The 25,635-nt window shown below is 40.1% G+C and overlaps 1 protein-coding gene across 4 annotated transcripts in view; it reads right to left on the bottom strand.

The window, feature by feature from the left end:
- Positions 1 to 385: 385 nt before the first annotated feature.
- CNPY1 (canopy FGF signaling regulator 1) overlaps positions 386 to 25,635 on the bottom strand; it is a 402,515-nt gene continuing 377,265 nt past the window's right edge. For all 4 annotated transcript variants that reach the window (XM_069211139.1, XM_069211142.1, XM_069211140.1 and 1 more), the window contains 3 exons: positions 6,555 to 6,761; positions 4,920 to 5,016; positions 386 to 1,305 (listed from right to left, as the gene is read on the bottom strand). In XM_069211139.1, coding sequence (XP_069067240.1) covers positions 1,271 to 1,305; positions 4,920 to 5,016; positions 6,555 to 6,761 — 339 coding nt within the window. In that variant the 3' untranslated portion in view covers positions 386 to 1,270. The remainder of the gene's footprint in view (positions 1,306 to 4,919; positions 5,017 to 6,554; positions 6,762 to 25,635) is intronic.

The following is a 25,635-nucleotide window of genomic DNA, read 5'->3' on the forward strand; positions in this document are numbered from 1 at the left end:
GAGAAGATGTGTTATGTCAAATCACACAACTTTGGCATATGTATGCATTATATACAGGGCACTTATTTAATGTATTATATTTTTAAATCCTCCTTTTCCCAATTCGGCGCATCTTTGGGCATTTACAGTAAACAGAGGGCACTTTTTTGCACAACATTATCGGAAGTGCTAAGGTTTTGCATTCACAAATGATGTATAATGGATAGGGTTATGAAGTGATGTGTCATTTCTGCACTGGAAATGTTAACAATCAGAAACGGTAATCCTTAATGTGGTTAGAGACAGGAGTCTTTAACTGACAAGGTGAATGGTTCTTCCACAGTTTTGTTCAGAATTTACAAAGAGGTAAACACTGTCACATACCAAACAGAAACATTCACACAAATACAGTTTTGGTGACTTTATCGTTTAATGTATTTTGATGGTTACATTATCACAGGGGACAAACACTGGTTTGCGTGTACTGCTCTTAAAGTCAATGACTTACACTTGTCATGACAAATTTTAATTTTAATTATAACAGTATAAATGATAATGAACTACACATCGCAGTATAGATGTCAGATTATACAGTTGTGTTGGCCAGCATTTCAAATCAGATGATATATCATCTCCTGAAACTGATATTAAAAATATTTTTTGCAGAAGATATTTCTTTTGTCAGTACAAACAAACACCACAATGGGAAACAAGCATGTTTGGATTAAATATTGACTGATTAGAAATCAGTGTTAACAAATGCAGTGGCTTCTTCATGCCACAAAACATTATTTCCTAAGTTATGTATAAGATTAGAAAACGCAAAATCTTTTCCTATTCCAAGCTAAATACTTTTGAGGCTAAAAAACACTTGTTGAAACTGTTGAGATTCAAAGAGTTCCAAAGACCCATTGTAACATATATTTACTAAAAGTAGAAGATGTACTTAAATGCAATTATTTCATCAGCATACCACGTTTAGAACCTGCATACTCAGTCTGAGCCAACACATGCTATATTTATTTTGTACACATTCATTTTTTCACTTGCATGTTGCCACTGAGGGAGTAAACACCTGTGCTGCATGGCTGTTTTCAACAATGATGTTTTAAACCTTTTTTCCAGAAAGGAGTTTAAACGTATACTCAGAACAGTAATATAAAACATGTTTATTATACAAACATCAAGTTGTAGATATAAAGAGTTCAAAACGGCAGATAGAAACAATGTGTGTACAACCACAACTTCTCCAGATTTCATCATAATTCACTTGAAATTTTTGTTAGCAGTTTTATAGCTCTGAATGCGAAGTTATTTTACAAAATCCTGGGGGGAAAATAGAAAAAAAAACACTATCAGTATTTGTTCTAAACGCATTATAATAAAACAATGTCAAAATAAGAAACAATCACATCAAAGTTAAGGGTAGGATTATTTTTAAAGCATAAGGTAGTGATACCAATGTAGAGCTACTGATAATTCCTCTATAATAGTAATATGGGCTTTGCAAACCTTTAATAAGTCTACCATACTGTCTTGAAAGAAAACGTGTGTGGAAATATGAAATAAGATATTAATTTCTGCATTTCCTTTTTAAGACATATGTATTGTATTATAACCACACAAGCAGAAAAACAATGTGAATAATTTGGACACAAATGAGTACACAAAACAACACATATTTGGATTTAAGAAAACATCAATATTTCCGAAACATCATTGAACTCTGTAGTATCAGGAAAATATCAACTTCATTAATGCATATTGACAACTTCCTTTTTTTAAATGAGTTTATTTATTGGAAATTGGGACGACTCACTTTGCATCAAAGAAGAAGCAACTTTAACATGTTTTTATATAAAGGGAATTGGTTTTGACAAACTGTGCAAAAAATCTGTGTGTATTACAAAACCACAATTTATGACTATGTTCTCACATACATTTTCTAGGATGATAGTCCCCTCATCCATTCTTTGGGTATTATATACACTCCTGGATCATTAATGGATGAACGAATGAACCCTCTTGCCAAATCCCATGATTTTATTATCTAATTAGAAGAAAAACATGATAATGTACAATATAATTTATATTTCAAAGAACACAGATCACCTCAACACTAGAGGTAGTTTCTGTTGACTAAAACTAGTTCTAGTTACCTTGTTGAAATGTGAATTTGCAATCTTGACAGAACACTGTGTATTATGGACTGTGTAAAATTGGAAAAACGGATGTGTTATAGCATGTGCAGTGATGTTCTGAATACATTTAAACAACTATGACTTTTCAAAAATTCAATGCTAATTTTAGATTTTACACTGTAAAATCAGCACATGACCTTCATACCCACTCACAACAAAGGAGAGTCCCTGAAGTAGTTTATATTGTACAATGAAATTAAGAAAATATATTAGATAACTATCTTTACTGATTTGGTCTATTTTGTTTCTTTTTAAAAAACATTCTGGGTCTGCCAATGATTTTCTTCCTTTTTTTTCAACCATCATCATGATTCATTAAAAAGTATGTCAGTATTCAAAAACTAAACACCATTTTTTTTTAATCAGGTACACTCTTGGATTCTCATCACTAATGGCAACAAATTATAAATAAAAACATGTCACAACCCATGTTGTAGTTGTCTACAGTGGGCCAAGCCTTCCATTCTGTCATCAAATTCGAGAGCTTAAAACATATTTTAATGTGTGCTATTTTGTAACAAGATTGAAAAGTGGGACGCTTTGTACAGTACTCTTATCTTCATTTATAATTAGCAGAAGCTAATCGGCCCAGTATAATTACAGAAAGCTTGATTATCTTCTGTATTCAATATTTTCAAATTGGATTAGCATTTGCACATCACTAGGATTACAAAATAAATTGTAAATACAAATAAAATTGCAATTAATGTGCACAGCTAAAAAAAATGTTTAAAACTAGTTGTAGGCGGCAAGAAAACTGACCTTGCCAACAAAGTATAGGCTGGTCATATTTTGTAGTTTTAACAGCCATCACAGTAGTTGTAATACATTACAAAGTGGTATGTACATTCAAATGATATTGCTTGGTGTCATTTGCTACAAATACTGATATGCATCTTCAACCCTGCTTTTGAAACTTTCCTGCAACACTTCTCATCTTTGCACTAAGTCTTACGAATCTGATACAGTACCATATTTTCCCTGATGGACAGGAATGCATTTGGAATATTAAGGTCACACATGTGTTAAAGCATACCATTTGTCTTATGGACTATGACCCTGAGATTTCAAACAATAATTTTAGTAGCTAATACAAATATGGTAGTTCCATTCATTACGTTTAATGTTCAACTAAGATAACCATTTCCTATGTAAGAACACATCCCTTGATTACAGTTTGCACCGCCCTTTCAATTAGTTGAAACATTAAAATAATTTCTAGGAAAGTCTCCAATTTATTTTCAAGAGAAATACTGTACGCAAATAGTCAACAGTGACACTGAAAATGCTTCAGCAGAGCAAGAAGCTGATTTAATTAATTTGGCAACTAAATAATAATTTTATGAGTCTTCAAAAAAATCATGAATCCGAAAGCACACCTAATCTAAATACTTAATTTGTTTGTGTTTTAAACAGTGCAGTAAGATACCCTGGTAGGTATGTGTGACTTTTTACAATCCCTTTTAATGCAGTGCTTCATACCACACTTATGTGGGTTTCAAAGTGCTATAAATAACAATGCCACTGTTGCTCAGTTTATTGTACTCATTTTCTGGACTTTGGAAGGTTGGAATGCTGAATCTACCTTGCTGAGATTTGAAATGTGACATCCATATCTACGTATATGCACAGCAAGTGTTAAAACTCACTGAGTCATCCTGCAGGCATCTTGAAAATATTTTGCGTAATTCTACCTAATACATACTGAATGATAAAACAGGCCATATGCCAACTGGTAAAAATATAACAACTGTAGTTTTTTTTTTTAAAGAAAAGTCCAGGAAAGCCAAAAACGTGTCAAAGTACAAACGTGCTATGACTCACCTGAAATGTGAAAGTATATTTTCTAAAGGGCTCTATTTTAAATAATGACACATAGGGATGATAGATGCATCTATAAAGAAGTCATGAATTTAAAGTCACAATATTTATCCAGTTTGCAGTGTAACTACATGCAGAATCTCAAGCTTCCACCAACTTTATTTGCAATGCACACCATAGATGCTGAATTTGGTAATCATGCAGTACTGCTTCCATTAAACTTAAATGTGAAACTGCAGGGAATTTACCTATTTATTTTAATACCATGTTGGCATGCTTTAATTTAAATGAATTTGTTATCCAACTTAATATTTGATGAAGAGTGCAAAATATGTATATTGAACGCGAACCGTTTAAAACTAGTGCTTCAACCCAAATCTGGTTGTGCTACTAATACAGCAGTAACACACGTTGCCCATATTGAACAGTATGGGAAGGCAAGCCAAATCCCTATCCCATCACAAATGGGACAAGAAACCAGATAGCTCTGCCTGCTGTTGTGTCTTCTAGTGAACACGTTTATGCTTTCTGTCGATTAATTAATAAGATCATATGTATTTAGGCAGGTAAATTACACCAAACACCACTTTCAAGTGACACACCCTACATAACTTTCTTAAGGGCACATCCTACAAAGAAAATCTGAAAATATTACACAAGATGATGCAAGAGCCCTATAGTAAGTGATTAATGTTTTGAAATAAAAAAAAAAACATTTGTAGTGGATCAGTAGCACAACTGTAGTAAGTGGTAATGTCTGGACTGAATCACAAGACAGCTTTAAAAAAAATAAAACAGATGCATCGCAATGACACCATTTCCATACAAGACTTCACTGTAGAACATCACACGAAAGCACGACTTCAGACTTGAAAAATGAAAATCAGAAGAGACTGCAAGTTACAAAAGACACAGTACCTGATTTCTCAATGCACAGCTTGTCAACCAGAGAGTCTGTGTCTTGGGTGATAAGTGAAAATATTTCCTCTTCATACTCTTCTGCTACGGTTTCACACTAAAAAGATGAAAGCAAAATATCTGTATGTATTTAAAGAGCATATTGAGAAGAGTGCAGCTAAATGTGTCAGATAAGAGCTTGTCAAGATTTGATACTATTTAGAACATAACTTTTTAAGAATGAGGTGGTTTCAGCCATATGTTACCAGCACTGCACAATGTGACTCTTTTCTGTGCATATATAGGCAACCCTCTCTTCTAACGAAGGCTAACATTTCTCAATACACTATTTTACATTTCAAAAAAATCTATGTTTGTAAGAGCAAAAATTTAAATACCATGGCCCAATTCAAAAAGCTTTTTTTCTGTGAGTAACTTTCTCATTACTGCCTCAGGTGTGAGTTACTCCTGAATTACCAAGAGTAAAACACACTTATTTAAATAACAAAGCTTTACTTTTCAGGCAACAATTTGTTAATAGGTGTTTTAAGAGCTTCCTCCTACGCTGGCAGACTGTGGAAGTGAGGTATAGTGGGAGAGGTGAGTGGGAAGAAGCGGGACTCAGTCCTAGCTTCACAGCCCATCTCAAAATAAAATCAGGGTCTCTGAAAATAGCAGTCTGATATTTACCAGGTGATGAATGGATCAGTTATAAAATGTGAGCAAGTAACGACCGCCATGTTTTATACAGACTACTTACTGCTTCAAGACGTATGCCCTCCCTACAACATGACGATTTGGCCATCTGTTAAAATAGATCTAGGTTATCCTCCTAAAAACTGGGTGTAAGGCATGCAAGCTGTATTTTATTTCAAAGGACTTTTTGTGGTTTTAGTTATTATTTTGTATTTCTTGATACCGCAATATTAATTAAAAAATTGAAATGTAGAGGTACGTGTGAAACTACGTTCGAGGATAATCCCCAAAACAAAAGGATGTGTTGTGTAAATTAAACGAAATTTATTTTGTTTGATGATTTAGCTATGGCAGTATAGAAAAATACCTATCATAGTAGACGAAATGTCACACTTTGGGCTATATTTGATCCAGCTACTATTTCGAGGAACATCAAAAGTAAATTATGTATTATTTTAATGTATATAGCTCACTTTCCGAGACTTCTGTGTTTATATTTCCTAAACTTGCAAAGCTTTCCCTAATCCACGGTTTGGTATTCTCTCTTAGCAGTCACCCAAATTAACCGCTTCCAAATAAGGAGCACGATATAGATGGTCAATAGTTAAAAAACAGAATAGTCAGTAACGACTATCCTTAAAATACGTTAAATTTAAGTGCCACATTTGACTACTCATTTAACTGTTATATGGAAATGTAATCCGGATTGTGTCATTACTTTTTAGAGTATGGATAATATTTAGTTGCATCCCAATTTTTATTAACGGTGAACAAATGTTTACAAATCATGCTACAACAAGCTGCTCAGATGAGTGAGTACAAGTTGCTGAAACAAAAGTATATGAATAATTTGTATTTAAACATCCGAGATATCTGGCATGCGGTTAACCCCATTATTACCGAGTATCGATAAATTAAAAGTACTATAAGAACAAAATAAACAAGTAACTTTGCGCTTACCGCATATTTCAAAGCGCTGGAAGCATCGAAATCGAACTGAAAGTTGTTAAAGTCTACGGAGCCCATGTTCTCGTCGTCCCTTGGCGCAAACCTCTTGTAAGACTTCTCTTTAGTTTCAGGGTCCACATGAAGGTTGTAGTCATTCATTTTATCACAGATATTCTCCAAAACCTCCGAGATATAGGCCTCCGACTTTATTAAAGGAATCTATTTTAAGAACGCATAAATTACAAATGAATATAACACATTTTCTTTCTAAAAAGTCATCATTAAATATCAAAATGAGCAATACGAAACTCATCTATACGGTTGAGAATATACGATGTTATGCAGTATGGTGTTTTACAAAGTTAAATTCAACGCAAATGTAACTTTTGAGGCGCACAAACTGAATCGTAAAAAAATCTAATATAAATGAAAACACTAATACGGATAGCAAAAGCATTTAAAGAACAGCGCTGTTCTTTCTGCTACATAACGACGTGGAAATAAATTCGGTTGGTCCTTTAGTTGAAGAAAAGCTTTCACTGCTCCTTCTAATTGCTGCTCTCCTTGGTGCATGCAGCTGTTTAATGTTTCCCCAGGGTTTCAGAAGAAAATGATAGTTTACAAAATGCAACTTCTCCCAGGCTCTACTATTTCAGCCTTATTCCTTAACAGCTGGTCCGTGTCTTTTTTGCGAATCTATTTTCATTTGAATTAAGCAAGAATGCCGCAGAAAGATTTACACACTACCTCCGCACTCAGTGAGAGCCTCAGCAGGCAGTGTTCGAGGGGTCAAAGAGCACTCTCTGTCCTTGGTAACAGGGACAAAAAAAACGCTCTCCCGTCTAGACAGGTCAAGGTGCAAAATGCTCCTATCCCTATTGCTTCTCCCGGATGAGGGCGTGGACTGAAGCCAAGTGCACAGTAAACAGCAGAGATGCAACCCTGGGCCTTTAAGAAGATTTTCTCTCCACCCTCTGCTGATCAAAGTAGGAAGTTTTCATGACAACCGCCGTCAACGCAGCTGAATCTGAAATGAACTCGGCTCTGCAATGTTGCTATATCCAGTCACCGTTGTCTCCTTTCAGACACAGTATGAACCCTTCCGGTCTCAATGATTACATTGTAGGAGCACTTTCACATTATGCGCCTCATTTGCACAATGGGGTTCTTTGCTTCCCCGCCATCTGGACTCAAATCACACAAACAGAAGCTGAAGAATTCAAATTAAATGTTTTTTTTTCTCCAATCCAACTAGACACAGGCCTAGTTTTCAAACATAATTCGGAATTCGAGATGTGTAAAACATATGAAGAAAGATCAGATGCGCACACATTTAGGCCACCCTCTAATATGATATCCTGTCTTGTTTTATTTTTTTTCAAGAAAAAACTGCAGACAGATCTGCTCTTAAGCACAATATGACTCAGCAGAAACTACAGGAAAACACGTGCCATCTCATTCTAAGACAACGGGATGAGTGCGCAATTAAATGTAAATACACATATGCTCAAATGCATTTTTTAAAATATATATTTGGTAGAGCGCCAGCTTGAGGCAGAAGACGCTCAGTTTACCAGAAATATAAAGGGTTCTGTCTTTTTTACTGTGTCAGAAACACACTTGCCAAACCCGTTGTTAGAAACTTACTGTACAACGAGAAAAACAGACCTAAGGAATAACACCCTTGTTGATCCAAAAGGCCCAATGTGTTCTATTTGCTCTCAACAACTACTATCTGATTTGAACTCTAGTATATGAAGAAGAAAAGGATGTGATAAGAACGTGAGATATATAGTATACCAGGCACTTGCCTAAAAACCCAGCATGCATTTCAAGAATCACATAATATGTGGGACAAAGGACCCCCAGTATACAGTATAAGGTTATTGCAAGTTACAGACATGTTCTGTGACCATAAAGAGGAACGAGGCCGAAGGCAGCGTTCCATTATAAAGTCATGAAACTCTGAGATAACTAGGCAACAGTGTAATTTATTTCTTATAACACATGGTCGCACCCTCAACCCTTTCCGGAACGCTTAAATTCATGTCGTCTTGCTCCTTCAAATGAACGAGATATTACGGGTGCCTGAAGAATGAAAGCGAAATCTGTACTGCAAAGTTAAACACACCAAAACAAAAATCAGCTAGTTATTTGGTGCCAAAAGATGTTAGAATAACTTCAAAGTAATTCAGATTAAAAAAAAAGACTGCAGCTCAGAATGAGTAGCAACATGCAAATAGATTTCTTCTCCTTCCCTGTAAGGAACTATCCGCAAAAAACTAAACAGATTGCCAGAAAAGATCTCCTTTCTGCTAATCACTATGCATTTCAGAAAAAAAAATCATAAAAGTGATAAGCCGTTCCCTTTTTTCGTTATTTAAATTGCAGCTGCAGTGATGCTGTGTGACCTGCATTTCAGTTTGGCTGCTGAGAATGACGACCTCATCTGAGTTAGTTATGAACTTTGATAAGGAGTACTGGTGACTGAAGGCAGCCGAGAACATCCGAAAATCCTTAACACGTCAGCAATGAAAATACTGCAATTTTCAATTAAATACGAGTATTCCTTGATATGATAGTCAAAGTTTCAAATCATGCTACAGTAATCTGGGAGAAGGGATCAACAAGGTGTGTAATGAGTGTCAGCTTTAAAGTTAACATGACCAATTACAATGAAAAACACAGAACACAACCACTTGCTTGTTAAACATATAATAAACCACTCTTGGCAAATGGGCAGAAGGCAACCCCCTCCCGCACCCCAACACACACACTTACTTCATCAGTCCAGCCCCCACACACAAAACAGCCTTTTATAGTTTAACCCCGAAATTAAGGCAACAGCGGGCATTGAAATTGTCAGAGAAACCAACACTTTAAACTTTAATATCACAAAAAAAAACTCTGTTTAACAGTTTACTATCTATGCCATTTTTAGCGTGTGTACAGGCCAGGATGAGAAACTGAGCACACAGGAAGTGTCAAAAAGAATGCGTATGTGCGATGTTTGAAAAATTGGCTGTTAAGGGCATAGAAAGATCATAGGTGCCAGCAGAATGGGAATAAGAGGGTGGGCACAGAGTTGGGATGTGAGCTGAATCAGGCAAATTTGGAATGGGGCGAGTTAAACTTACTGGGAGGGAGAGGAGAAACTAGATGCAGGAATTAGTGAGAAATAGAAATATAGAAAACAGGTTCGGACCACTCCATAGGCAATCAGGCATGTACGAGGGGCTGATCCGACAGGTCAGAGTGGGGGTCGATTTTTGGCTGTTTATGGGCCTGTTTCATGGTCTGCTGGGCCGAATTTTAATGCTGATTTCCCGGATATTAAAAACAAACATTGCTTGCAGCAAGCTCAAGTCCATGCAAACTTCCATACCTCACAAAGAAGACATCAAACTTTACTTATCACTAGGCAATGAAGGAGATAACCAGACGATTATAGCAGCACCATCAGAAATTATACATTACAGTTAAGCAAGTCATGATAAGCAAGAAATGTTGACTGTAGGGTTGTTGCAAGAAGTATTGATGCAAGTAGCTTTAACAAAAGGGTAGTTTGCCACAAAGGAACATATTTAATCTTTCTGGAGGTACAGGGGAGATTGGGGCTCCTGAAATGAAATAGGGATTATATTCACAAAGGGTGGCCAGAAACATTGAAGGGAGAGTCCAAACTGTTGATGGGTGGTTATGGAGGGATGTATCTCATAACAGACTACTATGATGAGGAACTTTATTGGCTGGAGGAGGTGGATTATGGAAACTTGAACAAGATGTAAGTGCCAAAGTTAATACTTTTTTAAGAAGTGGTAAAAAGTAGCAATGAAATCTGAAGAGGGGCTGTTGCTGTTGTCTAGCTTGTTTAATATTAGAACATCAATCACTATTAAGATGAAAGGTGAGACGGGTAAACTAATTTGAAAGTGGTACTGGACACAGGTGATAATAAAGTTGAAAATGAGGGTGTGTTTCTGTTACAATTAAGTCAAACTTTACAAGACAATAAGGATATGAGATTGGAATTGGAAGATGGAGAGGGAATGAGTTTCAGAGCAATTTTTCAGAGGACCCAGGCACTGGTGTTAAGCATTCACAAGCACAGACCTAACGATGAATGAATGGGCAGCTGAGAGAAATTCGGTCACACAAGCGTGTGTAAAAGTAAAATGAGAGTCCCATTAGCAGAGTGATAGTAAGAGTAAGCAAATGACAACACAAGGTCACCAACAGTGTGAAAAAGAGGGTGCATGTGATAAAGTACTCAGAGAAGGATACTGACAACGAGTAGGCAGTCAGCCGTAATATCATTACGATAGGGAACAGCAACCGTCAACAAGTCCGGATGAGAGTCGGTAGAGTGTAGAACTGGTGAAGACTACGCTTGTGATAAATATCATGAGTGTCATTTCCGACAGTATTGAGGCAATCAAGGAAAATGAAGGTAGATACTGCTGTTAGCAGTTATGAAGCTTAAGACTTAAATGAGTGGTTTCACTAGAGTGCTTTCAGAGGGGGTTTCAATAAAGAAGATTAAACAGGTTGTTGGCTCGTCGAGTGCAGTGTCATTTCAGTAGATGTCAGTCAGCAAGTACTTTAGAGGAAAAGGGGATCAAGACAGCAGTATTTGAATACGACATTTTTTATTTAGGATGGCGATGACAGCAACAAGTTTGAAGTAGGAATGTATTAACAGAGTATAGGTGTATAACTAGTGTCAACTATTGCCAAAAACACCCTTTGAGATGCGGGCAGCCTTTCCATTCTCTCTCTGAGAAAAGGAGAAAAAAGGCAGGTGTTTAATTCGGTTACAGTGAACACCCTTCGGTAAAATGTGTAATCCTTACAACCAGTTATCTTTACTTGTAATTCAAAACAGGGTACAAGCGAATAGCTGCGATGTTCACGAGTCCTTATTAATAAGTGAACAAGTGGTGTGAAACCAACAAAAATACTATTTCTGTGTACATAAATACACGTTCTGGCGCCTGCTTTTAACATAGAACGTGTGTGTTTTCACCTGAGCTCCTCCTCACTTGGGGCTGAAAGCCTTCACATGCGTTGCTTCTTGTGGAAACCGCTTGTTCACAAGCTTTTTTCCACAAATAATTATTCTGAGAACAGTAAACAAGTGTGAGAGGCTGCTGACAACTACGAAGAGGGACAAAAGACAGACATGGTTTCATACTTTCATGTATGGAAGCTTAAAGACTAACTTCTAAAGACTATTTTAGCAGTTCAAGACCACTTAATCCACCAAAACGAGAAATCTATTGAGAGTTGAGACGTTTATTTTCAATTTAAAAACAATCAGCTAATAACAACATTAAAAAGAAGTTGCAACCATAATTTCTCTCTGTTTTTAAAGAGTGGGGATGGTGAATGGTACTTGTCAACGGAGTCCCATTGTAATTAAAAAGGAAACAGGGCCATCAAACCAAAATACGCTTTCTCAGAAATACTGACCTAATTAAATATGAATGAAAGGTCGACCATCATTGTAGTATAGGAAAGCCATTTTTCCTGAGATAAAACTTCCCTATTGTCTATTTTTAGAAAAATCTGTAGTCCAGTAAGTCATTCATGAAGGACATTGTCTAATAAAATGACTATCAATATATGCCCAAATCTAAAGCAGTTTCACCCAAAACCTTCCTATCGATGTATGTTTTATATTATTCAAACACATACACACTTCAATAGTGGCCAAATTACATACGTGCAAAACACATTAAAAATCAACTTATTGCACGGTCATTCGGCCAATTGTATATTCAGCAATGTAAAATGAAAGTGAAAATGTCTATTCATCTCTCCAGCAAAGCTTTTCCGACTTGATAAGTCAAATACTTAAAAAAATGTATGTACTTTCATATTTTATATAAAAGGTGAACTATACCACAATACACCACTAAGTCAACATATAAGCGAATAATACTTTGAGTATTGAGTATGCCATTAGAAACTAACAGAGTGAACCAGAGGGCCCAAAAATATGGTCGCATAGACAATAATATATCATTTTAGAGTTTACATTTGTAGTGAACTAAAACACACACAATTGTGCTACACTAAAGTAAAATGGTGAATGCAATACCACTGTCTATCCGTATTGTTTAAATCAGTTTACAGTTTTACAAGTCAGTATTTGTTAGTCGTGAGAATGCAAACCGTTTTTTTTTCCTCTAGGCTAAAACAGTGGGAACACAAATGGAAGTTATGCCAAAGGCTGATGAGATCTATAATTAGCTATTATGTTAATTGAATCCACGGTGAATTTGTTGTATGAGATTTCTTCATATAATATGCAAATGCTTCTAAGGTCTCAGTTTATTTGATTATATAATTAAAAATCTTCTTGCAGGGTGAATTTCAATCAGCCACAATAAAGGTGTGCATAATTCCATGTTATCAATCAAGTCGCACACAAAGAATAACTGATCTTTAGTGAATCAATAAAAGGCATTCGATGAGGTGTCTCAAGCTTGAACAAAGGACAGTATAAACAAAGATGTTACACAACATCATGCCTGTTGTGCCTAAAAGCCATGCAATATATATGTATACTGGCGCAAATTTGTATGATCTTAGTAAGAGGGGATCAATGAAAAGGGATCAGCACTTAAGATACAAAATGGACGCATGAACCAACACACGGGCAGCACACACTTCAAACAGATTGTTTTCTTTTCCTACATGGATATGATTTCAGTTTGTAAGACAATACTTTTTTAGGCGCACATTGTCTGTCTACTACTAATTGTATAAGCAAATGCTTCATTTTGTGCAAAGAAACGTGGCGGATTAACACATGCCTTTATTTTCACAGTTTAATCAGTTCATCCATGTTTGCAGTACCATACCGAATAACTTACACTTAGAATTTTCCTCTAATTAGGGATCTACACGCAGGAAAACAATGTAATAATCTTACTCCACAGAGGTTTTAAATTTCAACTGCTGCCGTTTTTTTTTTCTTGTAGGAGATACTCAAACACACATACAAGACAAAAACAGGCGGCACATCCGAAAAAAGTTTTATCTGCTAAACGAACCTAGTTGAATTCATAATGCTATAAAGTGGACGTTTTTCATTTAAACGTGAGGCAACCAATCAGATGAGAATTTTAAAGAGTTTATCCTGATTTGAGGCTGTGATGTACGTTCAAAAGTTTTAGAAAAAATAAAGATATGTATAATTTCGATTACTTTTAGCGTTATCTAGGCGAACCACTTCACACTTTAAAACAAAAACTTTGAAGGAATTGCTATTTCTACATATACTTTCTGAACTTCACCAGAAATAGCGCAACAGCCATTAGGAGTTACTTAGTGAAGGTTGAGAATGGCAGGTTATATTTATTGCATCATAGACCAAATGGTGTGTCTCTGGTTAGCGAACATGAAGTTTATTTTTGGCTGAAAGGCAGTCTAAAATTAGGTCTTCTATTAAAGACCAAACCATCATTTCCTGTCTGTGGCTTAACGAAACCATGAAAGGCTTAAGATACACTTTAGGTGAAGGCACCCTATTAGATTTTTCAGTGCATGGGAAAATGTTGCTAGGGAGCTAGTGGCTAGTATGGCGAAGGGTCTCTCTCTCTTGCCCCACTGTCTTTTCTATTTCGGGAAAACTGCCAATGGTGTCCCCTCCAAAATCAGGGTTTACTGGAAACATTTTGTGATGTCTACGCTTTTACATTCCCCTTCTGAGATAGAAGCAAGCCTAGGAATATTAAAATCCAGAAGTACATTCTTAGCATGATGTACAGAGGACATTGGTGGGAACTAAAAGGTGGGGATGGTCATGGAGCAAAAGTGGATTACTGAGCATCAACTCTGTCAATTGTGACCTCTTACCTCTGATGTCCAGGGTCCTCATTAATACTGGACCCATAAATGAACACATAGCACACCACTTGAGCACTTGTACCTAAGATTAGACAGATTTGGACCGCAGTATATACAACAGTGATAAAAAAATTAATGCCCAGCCAGGACTAAGGCCCAATTTAAACTCTGATGGACTGAGTGAAGGCAGTCAGGGTAACAAAGGACTTTGGGCCAGATGTATCAAGCGTTTTTGCATTCGCAAACGGTGTGAATGTCTGTTTGCGAATGCAAAAATGCGTTTTCCGATGTATGAAAGGCATTTGCAGTGCGAAAATAAGAAATCGTAAAAACTGTGAATTTTTGCGAATGAGACACGAATTGCGTGTCGCAAACAGTGCATCGCAAATAGCGATATGATTTACCGAATCGCATTTTGCACAACCTTAATTGTGATACAGATTAGCGAATCGCAGGTATCGATCTGCTAAATCGTGCCGCTATTTGCGATACGCAGTTTGCAACACGCAAAAACGGATTCGCAATGTGATGTAGCAAAAAATCGCAAATTGCGCTTATTCGCAGAATGGCCGTTTGCACATGCAATTTACCACGAACTGACACCAGGTGGTAACCAGGTGCAACTAATATAAAGAGGCCCAGAATGCCATAGCCCCTCTTCCACAATGCCTGCACTATACGTCATGGCGAGGAGAATGAGGATCTTGGCAGGTTTGAGGAGACAGGAGCGCATTTACAGAGTGCGCATAACCCTTTTTGAACAGACTGAGGAGGAAATTTATGAGAAGTACAGGATAAGCTCAGCCATGATACCTGACCTGATAGCTGAGCTACAACCCATGCTGCAGCGCACAACACTCAGGACCAATAGCATACCCACCCATGTGCAGGTATTATGCTCCCTGCACCTACTAGCCTCAGGGAGCTATCAAGGGGTCATAGCAGCAGCTGGAGGGGTATCACAGAGTGCCGTCTCTAGATTTTTCAATGCACTTCTCAATGCCATGCTGAGCAGAATACAACTGTACATAAGATTTCCCAACACCCCACAGGCATTACAACAAACTAAAGTAAAGTTCTACCAGATAGCACAGTTCCCACGTGTCCTAGGTGCCATTGATGGGACACATGTAGCCATCTGTCCACCATTGGCCAGCTATTATATTTATTGAAACCGTAAAAACCATCATTCTATGAACATACAGGTGATATGCAATGCCTCCTACATCATTACCGATCTCGTGGCCAGATACCCAGGGAGCACACATGACTCCTACATCTTTCGCCACAGCGGGATACACACAAGACTGCTAGCTGGGGAGTTTGAATTTGATAGTTCATAATAATGCATTGATGTAAGCATGACGTCAGACAGCAAATGTACTCATTTGACTCTCTGTGTATTCAGGAGACAGTGCCTACGCAGTGCGCACCTATATGCTAACGCCTTACGTGAGCCCTGCAACTCCAGCAGAGAGGCGGTACAATGCTGCACATAGGGCTACCCGCAATGTAGTGGAGCTGAAGAGCCGTTTCAGGTGCATCCGTAAGAGTGGAGGTGCACTACTGTACAGCCCTGAGAAGACATGCAAAATTGTGGCCACATGTGCTAACTTGCACAACATAGCAACCACCAGGGGCATACCAGTGGAACTCACGGAGCCAGACTTAGATGAGGATGATGATCCCTTGCCACCCCTTCTACCAGCAGACAGGACCAGTGCAGCAGAGGGCAGGCAAAGTCGTGCTGACATCACATGCAACCATTTTTGATGTAAGTAATGACAAATCCACTTAAATGAAATGTATTACTGTAGTTAGCATCTTCATTACCTTGACTTCAGGTAAACAATGTGTCATTAGGACATAGCTATTCACAATGGGCAGACATGAACTATTAACAGTGTCACACTATTAGTATCATAGCATGACTGTATTTCTACATGTTTAGGTGGTCCCCTGTAGCCCTCAACATCACTTCTTACGTCCACGCACTCCACTTGAGTGCTCAGTGCCCTCGCTGGCACCTCTAGTAGCAGGTTCACATGCAGTACTGTGTCTGGCACTGCGACGCCTCGGATCAATCACAGGGACTGTCAGACTACTGAGGCTAGAGGACTCCTCACTGTCCCAAACACCCAGTTTGCTGGTTATGGCACAGCTTGCTGTTTGCATGGCATCCACTACGTTAGTAATTTGCACCAGTCCCTGTGCATTGTCCCGACTGCAATGTGCCATCTCCACCTGTGTGGCAACGGCACGCCGTGATATCAGGGCTGTTGAACTTGCAAGCCGATTGACAGATCCACAGAAGCTATCAAACTTTCTGAAATATTAGTAATGGCGCCTGTGCTGGCTGACGCGCTCCTGCCGTATCTCAGTGCAGAGTTCCACAATGGCCTGTGTCAACTCCTTGGTGTTTACAGCAGCTCTTTGCGGTCCCTCAATCAGGGTCTCCAAGTGCTTGTTTTGTAACCCCATATTGCTATTGTGAGACACAAACTGTCTGTGCAGTGACTTCAAATGTTTGCATTGCAGGCACTGCACCTTTAGCATGGAAGCTTCAAGGCCGCCAAAGATTGATGGGCCCACTCCTCCTTCTGCGCCCTGTCTGCCTGCATAGTAGTGCCTCCTGAGGGGAGTTGACTGGCGCTGGTGCAGGGCCTGCTGTCTTCCTGTGGGACTCGCCTCTGGTGGTTGTGTGGGTTCGTGTTCTGGCATCTCATCCGAGTGCAGGTTATACTCTGGCAGTGGTAACACCCTTACCCTGTGTCTAGTCAGAACAATACTGTAGGACTCACTGGTATTTGAGTCAGACTGGGGCTGGGTTTCTGCTTCCCCCACTGTTTCAGATCCTGCAGCAGCAGGGACCGAGTCATCTGCAAGGACAATGTGCAGCATTGTCAGTTCTAGCATTTGTCACAGATTTCCACAGTGTTACTTTAAATTAAATTGTGTCACCCTGAGTCGTTTGTGGTGTTTCTCTATGTGGCTGACCACCATCTTGCTATTTATGTTGTGTATTCACCTTAGGGTTGTGTACTACCACTCCCATAAGGCACTGTTGTGTTGTATGTAAGATGTGACATGGACTACTTTTCACTGTGCATCAAGCTATGTTCTATTTTCTAAGGAGCATGTGTACATGCACATGTGAGGATACACATAATCACTGGCCTTACCTTTGCTGGTGCTGGGTGTCCCTGAGGTTACACCACTGGCAGCTTCTGGAAGAAATGTGGACTCCACCAGGTCTTCCACAGGGGTGGACGGTGTCTGGGTGGATAGTCCGCCTCCGGTGCTCTTTGCGCCTCCCTAAGCCTGCTGGCCACCCTCTCCTTGGCACTGGACCGCAAGTCGTACCATCGTTTGCGTATCTCCTCCACAGAGCGGTGCGCAACACCCACTGCACATATTTTTGTCTGGATGTCAGACCAGAGTTTCCGCTTCTCACTCTCGGGTACTTCGAGTGAGTTTTTTTCCAAATAGTCTATCATGGTTCCCAACAACCTCCTCAATGAGCACCTCCAATTCTTGCTCACTGAATTTTAGCTTCCTCTTCCTGTCTCCCTTCTCCTTCCCATTTTCAGCATTGGCCATGTTGCAGTTTGGTCCTGGCTTACTCACAATGCTGACTCCCTGGTGCTGGGCTGTGTCTCTCTCCCTGCTCCTGTGGGTGTGGCTCCTGGAAACAGCATGGGCTGACTCACTTCCTGGTTGTGATGTCATCAGGATGTTCCAGTTTGCCGTTTTCGCTATTTGCGATTTTCAATTACTGAAATGCAAATTATTTTGCAATTCGGTATTTGCATCTCGCAAATTGCACTTGTGAATTTTAAGAAATCGCTATTAGCGATTTTCAAATTTAATACATCGCTTTTTGCATTCCTTAAATTGAGATTTCTTAAAAATCGCAATTTGGAAATCGCTAACTGGAATCTTGATACATCTGGCCCTTTATGTCTGCCACTATGCCTTTACTACACCTGCCAAACGTGGAGTTCACTGCCCACCCTGTGATGAGCTCTTTGGTTTATGTAAAGTCATTTAAAAGTTTGGTGAGCATCTTTCATTGGGAAGGGACACTTACACCAAATAAAAAATAAATGTTCTAAAAAAAAAAAAAAACTGTTGCAGTTGTAGTTCGTTGTTGGAAAAGAAAAACTAATGGTGTGGACACCACAGAGCTTTTTCCTTGTGGTTTGGAGGGAGTGCTGTCCCTCAGTACCAAGATATTCCTGGTGATGACTGTAGTTAAAAAAATAATAATAATACACAACCAATCACCCACACTCTATGTAGGACGGACAGTCAGTTTGATTAACTTCAAAGGCCCGTACTCCCTCTGGCCATCAGAGGAAGATTTACACTGACAGGGTACATTTTAGTCTGTTGGCAAAAACGAGCAAATTACTTACCAGTGGAAACGCTTTTTCTGGTGGATACAGTAATCGGTGTGCTGACATCCGTTTCCACCCACTTTTTTCACGCCTTTGAGGCAAACGGGTAAAACCAACATCATAAATACCACATCTTGTTGTAAACTTAAATCAAAAACTTTACTTATATAGACACCATGTACACAAAATGCCAAATACATACACCATATACAAAGATTTATTTTGCGATATACAGACAAGCAACAGGCAGGTGGGCGGTCAATTAGGAATTCACAGGTAGATTTTGTATACACCACAATAACCACTACCAAAAGTAAGTAACATGTTCTTCTGATGTATCCATCTACTTGTTGATTCCTCACCTTTTGAATAGAATCCTGCAATCGGAGGTGGGTGCCTGTCTGGTTATACCAAAAACATCTGCAAAACAGAACGAACAAAGTGACCGCCCCTCCTCACCTCGGAGTCTAAGCAATAGTGCTTCGCAAAGGTTTGGAGGGAGACCCAATTTGCTGCTTAACAAATGTCAACCTCTGGTACACCCTAAGCCAAGGCAGAAGTGGAAGACTTAGCTTGAGTGGAATGAGCTCTAATACCTTCAGAAGGCCCTTTTTTCACCATGGATGAAGCAGATATTTATGCACAGGATGATGCATCTGGACAATGTCGTCTTGTGCACAGCCTTGCCTTTCATCGTGCCTATGTAGCTGACAAAGAGTTGACCGTCCAGCCAGAGATCATGTGTCCTATCAATATAGAAGCTTACAGCCCTTTTAGGGTCGAAGCGATGAAGCCTTTTGTCCTCCTGAGAAGGTTGAGGCAAAGGTTAGAAAGTAGGAATGGTGAAAGACTGGCCTAAATGGAATGGTGTGACCACCTTCAGCAGAAAAGCAGCCCTGGTTCCAATACCAACGTATCTGCATGAAAAGTTGTGAAAGGAGGTTTCACACTTAACGCCTAAAACTCACTAACACGTTATGGCAACCAAAAAACAGTTTTAAATGTGAGAAGTCTCAAAGGACAAGTATGCACGGGTAAGTCAGTACCAAATTAAGATCCCACTGAGGCATGATAAAGGGAGGGGATGCTACTTATAAGTAAGTCCCTTAATAAAACCTTAGCACCACAGGGGACTTAAACAGGGAAAGTTGGTCAGGTAAACAAAGGAAAGCTCAAAGGGCAGACAAATATTCCTCAGCTGTTGCAACTGCACAACCTTGCTGCGCCAGGGAAAGCGCAAAACATAAAATGTCAGACAAATTGGCTTTTAAGGGGGTCAACAGAACTTTTCTTGCACCACTTTACAAATCTAGCCCATCTGCCAGCATACACTGACTTGGTGGAGTGCCGACTGGCTGAGAAAGTAACATCCACCACGTCCGCAGAGGGAAAAAAACCTCAGATTGCCGTTTTCAATCTCCAGGCTTGTCGGTGCAGGCTCTGGAGGTGTGGGTCAGGGGTGTGGAATTTAATAAAATATCTACTTGTCCATGGGACAGGTTGCTTCATAAATCTACATGTCCTGTAAAAAAACCTACTTGTCCCTTTGTGCCATGTAGTGTCTCAACAAATTATGGCAGCACTCTCATTATATAAGAGTTCTAATAATAGTCTCTCTGATTATGCCAGGGGTAATACTATATTAGGGGTTGAATACTAGCAATTTTCTTATTTTGCCACCTTTCCACAGGTCTACGTGCTGGGGCTGGAGGAAGCAGTAAGCAACAATTCCAGGGTTGAAATGCCTTTGAGTCTATGCAAACCTACTAACTTGCATGTTTTAAGGATTTTCACCAGCTTTTCTCTAATCTTTTCTCATACTGAGAAAAGACAGAAATTCACTCCTGACAAGGGTAGAAGTAGTTGTTCTTCCAGGGCTGGGAAAAAAAGTGGTTGCAGGGAAAGTAAACTTGTAAACACTCAATAGATTTTCGCATGAGTAAATCGACACATGCATATTTGCTCGTGCTAAAATACAGTTCACAAATATTTTCTAGAGGTACGATTTCCTCGTCTACTTTTGTAAATTCTTGTATATGAAAGCCATAATTTTGCACTAATACAAAGACACTGGGTGCACTTTTGTGACTTCCTTTAAGAATTGGGCCCATAATTAGGCCTGGTGTTAACCAAGACCTTTTGTTTTTATAAAAATTCTCTTTCTCTTTCTGTCCAGCTAATATCTGGCTTTACTGTGAGTTACAGCATTCTGCTCTTTCGCAAGGAGCGGATTGGCACACAAAGTAGTTTTGTTCAGTGCCAGGAACTACTGTGGACATGTGTGCTTTTTTCCAATGTTTGTTACAATGGTGATGGCCTGGCAGCCCTCACAACAATAAAGTTTTAGAAAATCCATGCCAAAACAAGACACACATTGACAAAAAAAAAAAAAAAATGACCTCCAATTTAAGACTGGTTGGCTTTGCCAATGCTTGTTTATTTTCATGTTTCCCATAATGTAGTTAAAACTTGCTACACTGATTTTCCGTTATGAATATTTTTTGGGAAATACTAGCATACATCAGCACATTTTACTAAATGATGCTTCTATGAAATGGTACCTAAAAGTTCACAGTAAGTTACCAAAACCTTTCTTCTTCTAGTTGCATTTTTTCCCTGAATATTTTATTTTGAAAGCAAAGAATCATCAGCCCTGCTTGTAAGCTTCTGAAAACATATTCTGCGAGCATTATATTTAGCATCATATTGTTAAACTTTTTAAACGTGTGTGTACACATTTCTTTTACTGGAACCACCGTCAGTGGTGCAGTCCAAGTTTCCAAAATTTATTTAGAACACTCACCCTAATAATAAAGGCTTTGCATTAATGAACCATAAATACAAGTTTGAACAGCATTAACATAGGAACTCAAATATTACCTTAACTGCAGACAGTTCCCTTCCCTGTAAACTGGCAACCAAAGGGTTTGTGCCGCAGGGCTGTGACCTACTTGTTCCAAAGACAAAATATAGAGGAAAACATCTTGTCCCTGACCCCAAACAATATGTCCTGGGGAGTGGCTATATGAACTCCACACCCCAGTGGGGGTGTAGGATCTGCCCCTGTGAGAAGAGGTCTACTCTATGAGGGAGACGGAGGGCACAGTGATAGGTGAAGAAGGTCGGTGTACCACTTCCTTTGCGGCCAATCCCCAGAACTCAAGGAATCAAGGGTATGAGCGGGAAATGCATATAGCAGCTGGGAGCCCCAGTCCAACTGAAACACATCCCCCAATTCCCCAGTGCAGAATGACGGGCAGTGTGTGTTCTTGTGAGTGGTAAACAGGTCTATCTAAGGGGTCCCCCATAGCCAGAGGGGTCCCCCATAAGGATGGAGATGCCACTCCTGATCGGCTGAAAAATGCCGGCTCAGACTGTCCGCACGTACATTCAGAACCCCGGCCAGGTGATTTGCTACACTGCAAACTCAATGGTCCTGAGCCCAGGACCAGAGTCATAGAACCTCTCCACAGAAAATATACAATCCAATACCTCCCTATTTGTTTATGTACCACATTGCAATAGTATTGTCTGTTAAGGCCTGCACTGACTGACAACAAATGTAAGAGAGAAAGGCCTTGAGAGCCATATGTATCACCCACAAATCCAAATGATGTGTAACAACTGTTCCTCTGGAGGCTAAATTCCCTTGATCTCCAGATCAGCCAGATGTGATCCCCACCCTAGAGTGGAGGCATCTGTTATCACTGTGACCACCAGAGGTGGAGGACAAAATGGCTTCCCTTGTGATAAACTGCCGACCACACCCTGGAGATTCTGACTCTCCAAGATCTCCGTTGTGTTGAACCTTCTGCTTGCAGAGGCACCACTGACGGGCCCTCATGTGCCAGTGTGCATGGGTGACCAACAGAATGCAGGAAGCAATCAGACCGAGCAGGCGTAAGACATTTAGGACTGGAACCATTGCTTCATTCTGAAACATCAGTCATAGCCTGAATGTCTTGAACCCTCTGGGGAGGAGGGGAGGCACAGTTCACTGTGAACAGGGCATGCTAAGAGGGCTCCAGGTGACAGCTGTACACATTTATAGAAAAACCCAGGTTGTACAACAACTGAGTTGTCAACTGAAAGTGAGGCAGCAACTTTGGAGACTTGGCTTATGGCAGCCACTTGTCCAGGTAAGGGAATAGTGGTATTCCTCGCCTTCCTAGATGTGCTGCAACCACTGCCTTCACCTTCATGAAAACTTGAGGTGTGGAAGTAAGACCAAACGGAAGGAAACTGGTAGAGTTGTGACCCATGAAGCAGAGATACTTCCTGTGTGATTGTAGAATGTTATGTGAAAATAGTAATCCTGCAAATCGGTTGAAACCATCCAGTCCTCTCTGTCCAGCGCAAGAAGCACCTGCGCCAGGGTCAGAATTTTGAATTTTTCCTGCTTGGGCAGCCAATTCAAACCCCTGAGGTCTAGGATCAGACGTAAAGGACTGTCCTTTTTGGGAATCAGGAAATGTCATGAGAAACATCCCATACCCCGTTCATGCTCCGGAACCAACTCCACTGCGCCCTTTAAAAGTAAAGTTTGGGCCTCCTGTTGAAGTAACATAAGATGTTTTTCTGAACAAAAACTTTGTTGGGGAGTAGAAGGAGGGGGAAACTCCTGGAAGGGTAGGGCCTACCATGCTCCAAGATGGCAGAGCTAGGGCTGTTTCTTGAGACATTAGCTGAGGAGAAAGAGAGGTAAGAAGGCTGATGGGCGGCTCCACGCTATGTTCCACGGCTCCACCCTCCGTAGCTTCTATAGAGGGGATTCAATTGCTGCTGTTGCTGATATTGTTGCCTTCCTCGTAAGGAACAGGATCTTTCGAATCCTTGAAACGTCCGAAATGATCTATAATCTTTTGGTTGCATTTGCAGGCCCACAGATCTTGCCGCTGCCCTACCTTCTTTGAACCTCTCCAAAGCAGAGTCAGCTTTAGCACCAAACAATTTCAACCCATCAAACGGAAGGTCCAACACGGTCGTTTGTACGTCGGGGGAAAAACCAGACCCCCTTAGCCAAGTGTGTCTCCAGGAAACAACTGAGGTCCCCATTGCTCTTACCACAGAGTCAGCTGTGCTCAGACCTGACTGGATGACCTGGCATGCAAGAGCTTGTCCATCTTTCAAGAGTTCAGCAAAATGGCATTCCACATCTTCTGGCAATTTTAGAAGTACCAATTTAGCTGAGCCCATCAGAGCATGCAGGTAACGACCTAACAAACATGTCGCATTAGTAGATTTTAAGGCCATACTACACGAAGATAACACCTTATTTGCTGAATGTTTCATTCTTTTTGACTCTCTATCAGCAGGGGAAGTAGGAAACACTCCAGGAATCAACCTAGAAGAACACAAGGCCTGCACAACCAAACAGCTCCCATTCAGGGGAAGTGTTCAGCCCACTTGCTATGTTCAACCCCTCAAAATCAGGTTCAGATGAATTATCTCCCCCTCTTCACGATCGCCTTTATGCAAGACATACTGTTCCTCCTCTAGGAGACTTTGAACTTCTCTTCTAGATCTTGGCCTTGACTTCAACAACGGCATCAGAGACGTCGGCAATGGTGTCAGAGACTTAGAACCTTGGACCGAAGGAACAGTTGGTGCTGGAGTCCAAACACGCATATCACACTCTCCAGCCGACACCGGAGAAGGCCTGGCCTGGGCCGGCGTAGAGAAACTTTGTTCAATCGGTTAAGTCGACCACCTCAGCGCTGGATGGAGCCAGAACACCTGAGGCATAGATACAAAAGGGAGAAGGGACTTTGGTAGTGGGACGCCGGGAATCCATAGAGCGAATACGACGCGGACCCATGGGGTCCGCTGGTGCACCAGATCAAGTCAACACCCTGGCAAAGATACCATGCATAGAATTGAGGAAACTTGAGGGAACCATCCCTGGAGCTGGAAATGGTTGATAACGCTGCTCCTGTGACAGAGGAGTAGGTATTGAAGGAGGCACAGGCTGTGCTTTAGGATCCGGATCAGAAGGAGGCAAAGTCAGAGCCAGGCTCAGCTGCGACATTGGTGTGGGCACCGGAGATGGAGAAGGAGTCACCTAACATCTATCTTCTCTCCTCCGCTTCGGAGATCCTGTGTTTCCTTTTTGACAACTTTGAAGACTCCCATGACGTCAGACAGAGTCGCATGCAGAGCTGTGGCAATATGACGTCCTCGTTGATGTGGGGATCATTGAAGAAACGTTTCTGTGAAATACTCTTGCATTAGGATATTCAAAAGGTGAGGAATCCACAGGTAGATCTATCCATCTGAACCGGTGGTTCACTCAACTCTAAATCAGGCAGGCAGATCAAGAGTATGCCTGTCAGGGCACACCGTTGCAGTTGCACCGGGATATTATAGTTAGGAAATAGAATTTAAAAAACCTTAGAAATTAACTGAAAAAACAACGGTTACAGGGGCATTATAGTTAGGTTCAGATTCTACAGACATAAAACCATAGAAATTCAGCAATTCTGTTTATAGTTATCACAATAAACTATAAATCATGCCTTTAGGTAACTATAACCTGCACCCCCACCATGCACAGTTTTCTCGTCAATACTTTTATTGTAAATGTTGCATAGATATTGTCAATGATGTCATGGAAGATATCACGACTGATGCAGTATGTGGGGTAATTAGCAGTGCTTGGCGAAGGCCAGAGCTATAGTCACCTATAAAGCAAGAACGTTAAACTGGACAGTATCCTGCAGGAGAATTACAGAAGGCCTCCTCCCTCTGACGGATTAGAGCCAGAAGAGATTTCCCAACCAAGGTGGTACAACTGGAATGTAAAGATAATTGACAGTATGGGTCCTTTGTAAGAAGTC

This window comes from Pleurodeles waltl, chromosome 10, assembly GCF_031143425.1.
Source record: "Pleurodeles waltl isolate 20211129_DDA chromosome 10, aPleWal1.hap1.20221129, whole genome shotgun sequence".
NCBI classification, from domain to species: Eukaryota; Metazoa; Chordata; class Amphibia; order Caudata; family Salamandridae; genus Pleurodeles; species Pleurodeles waltl.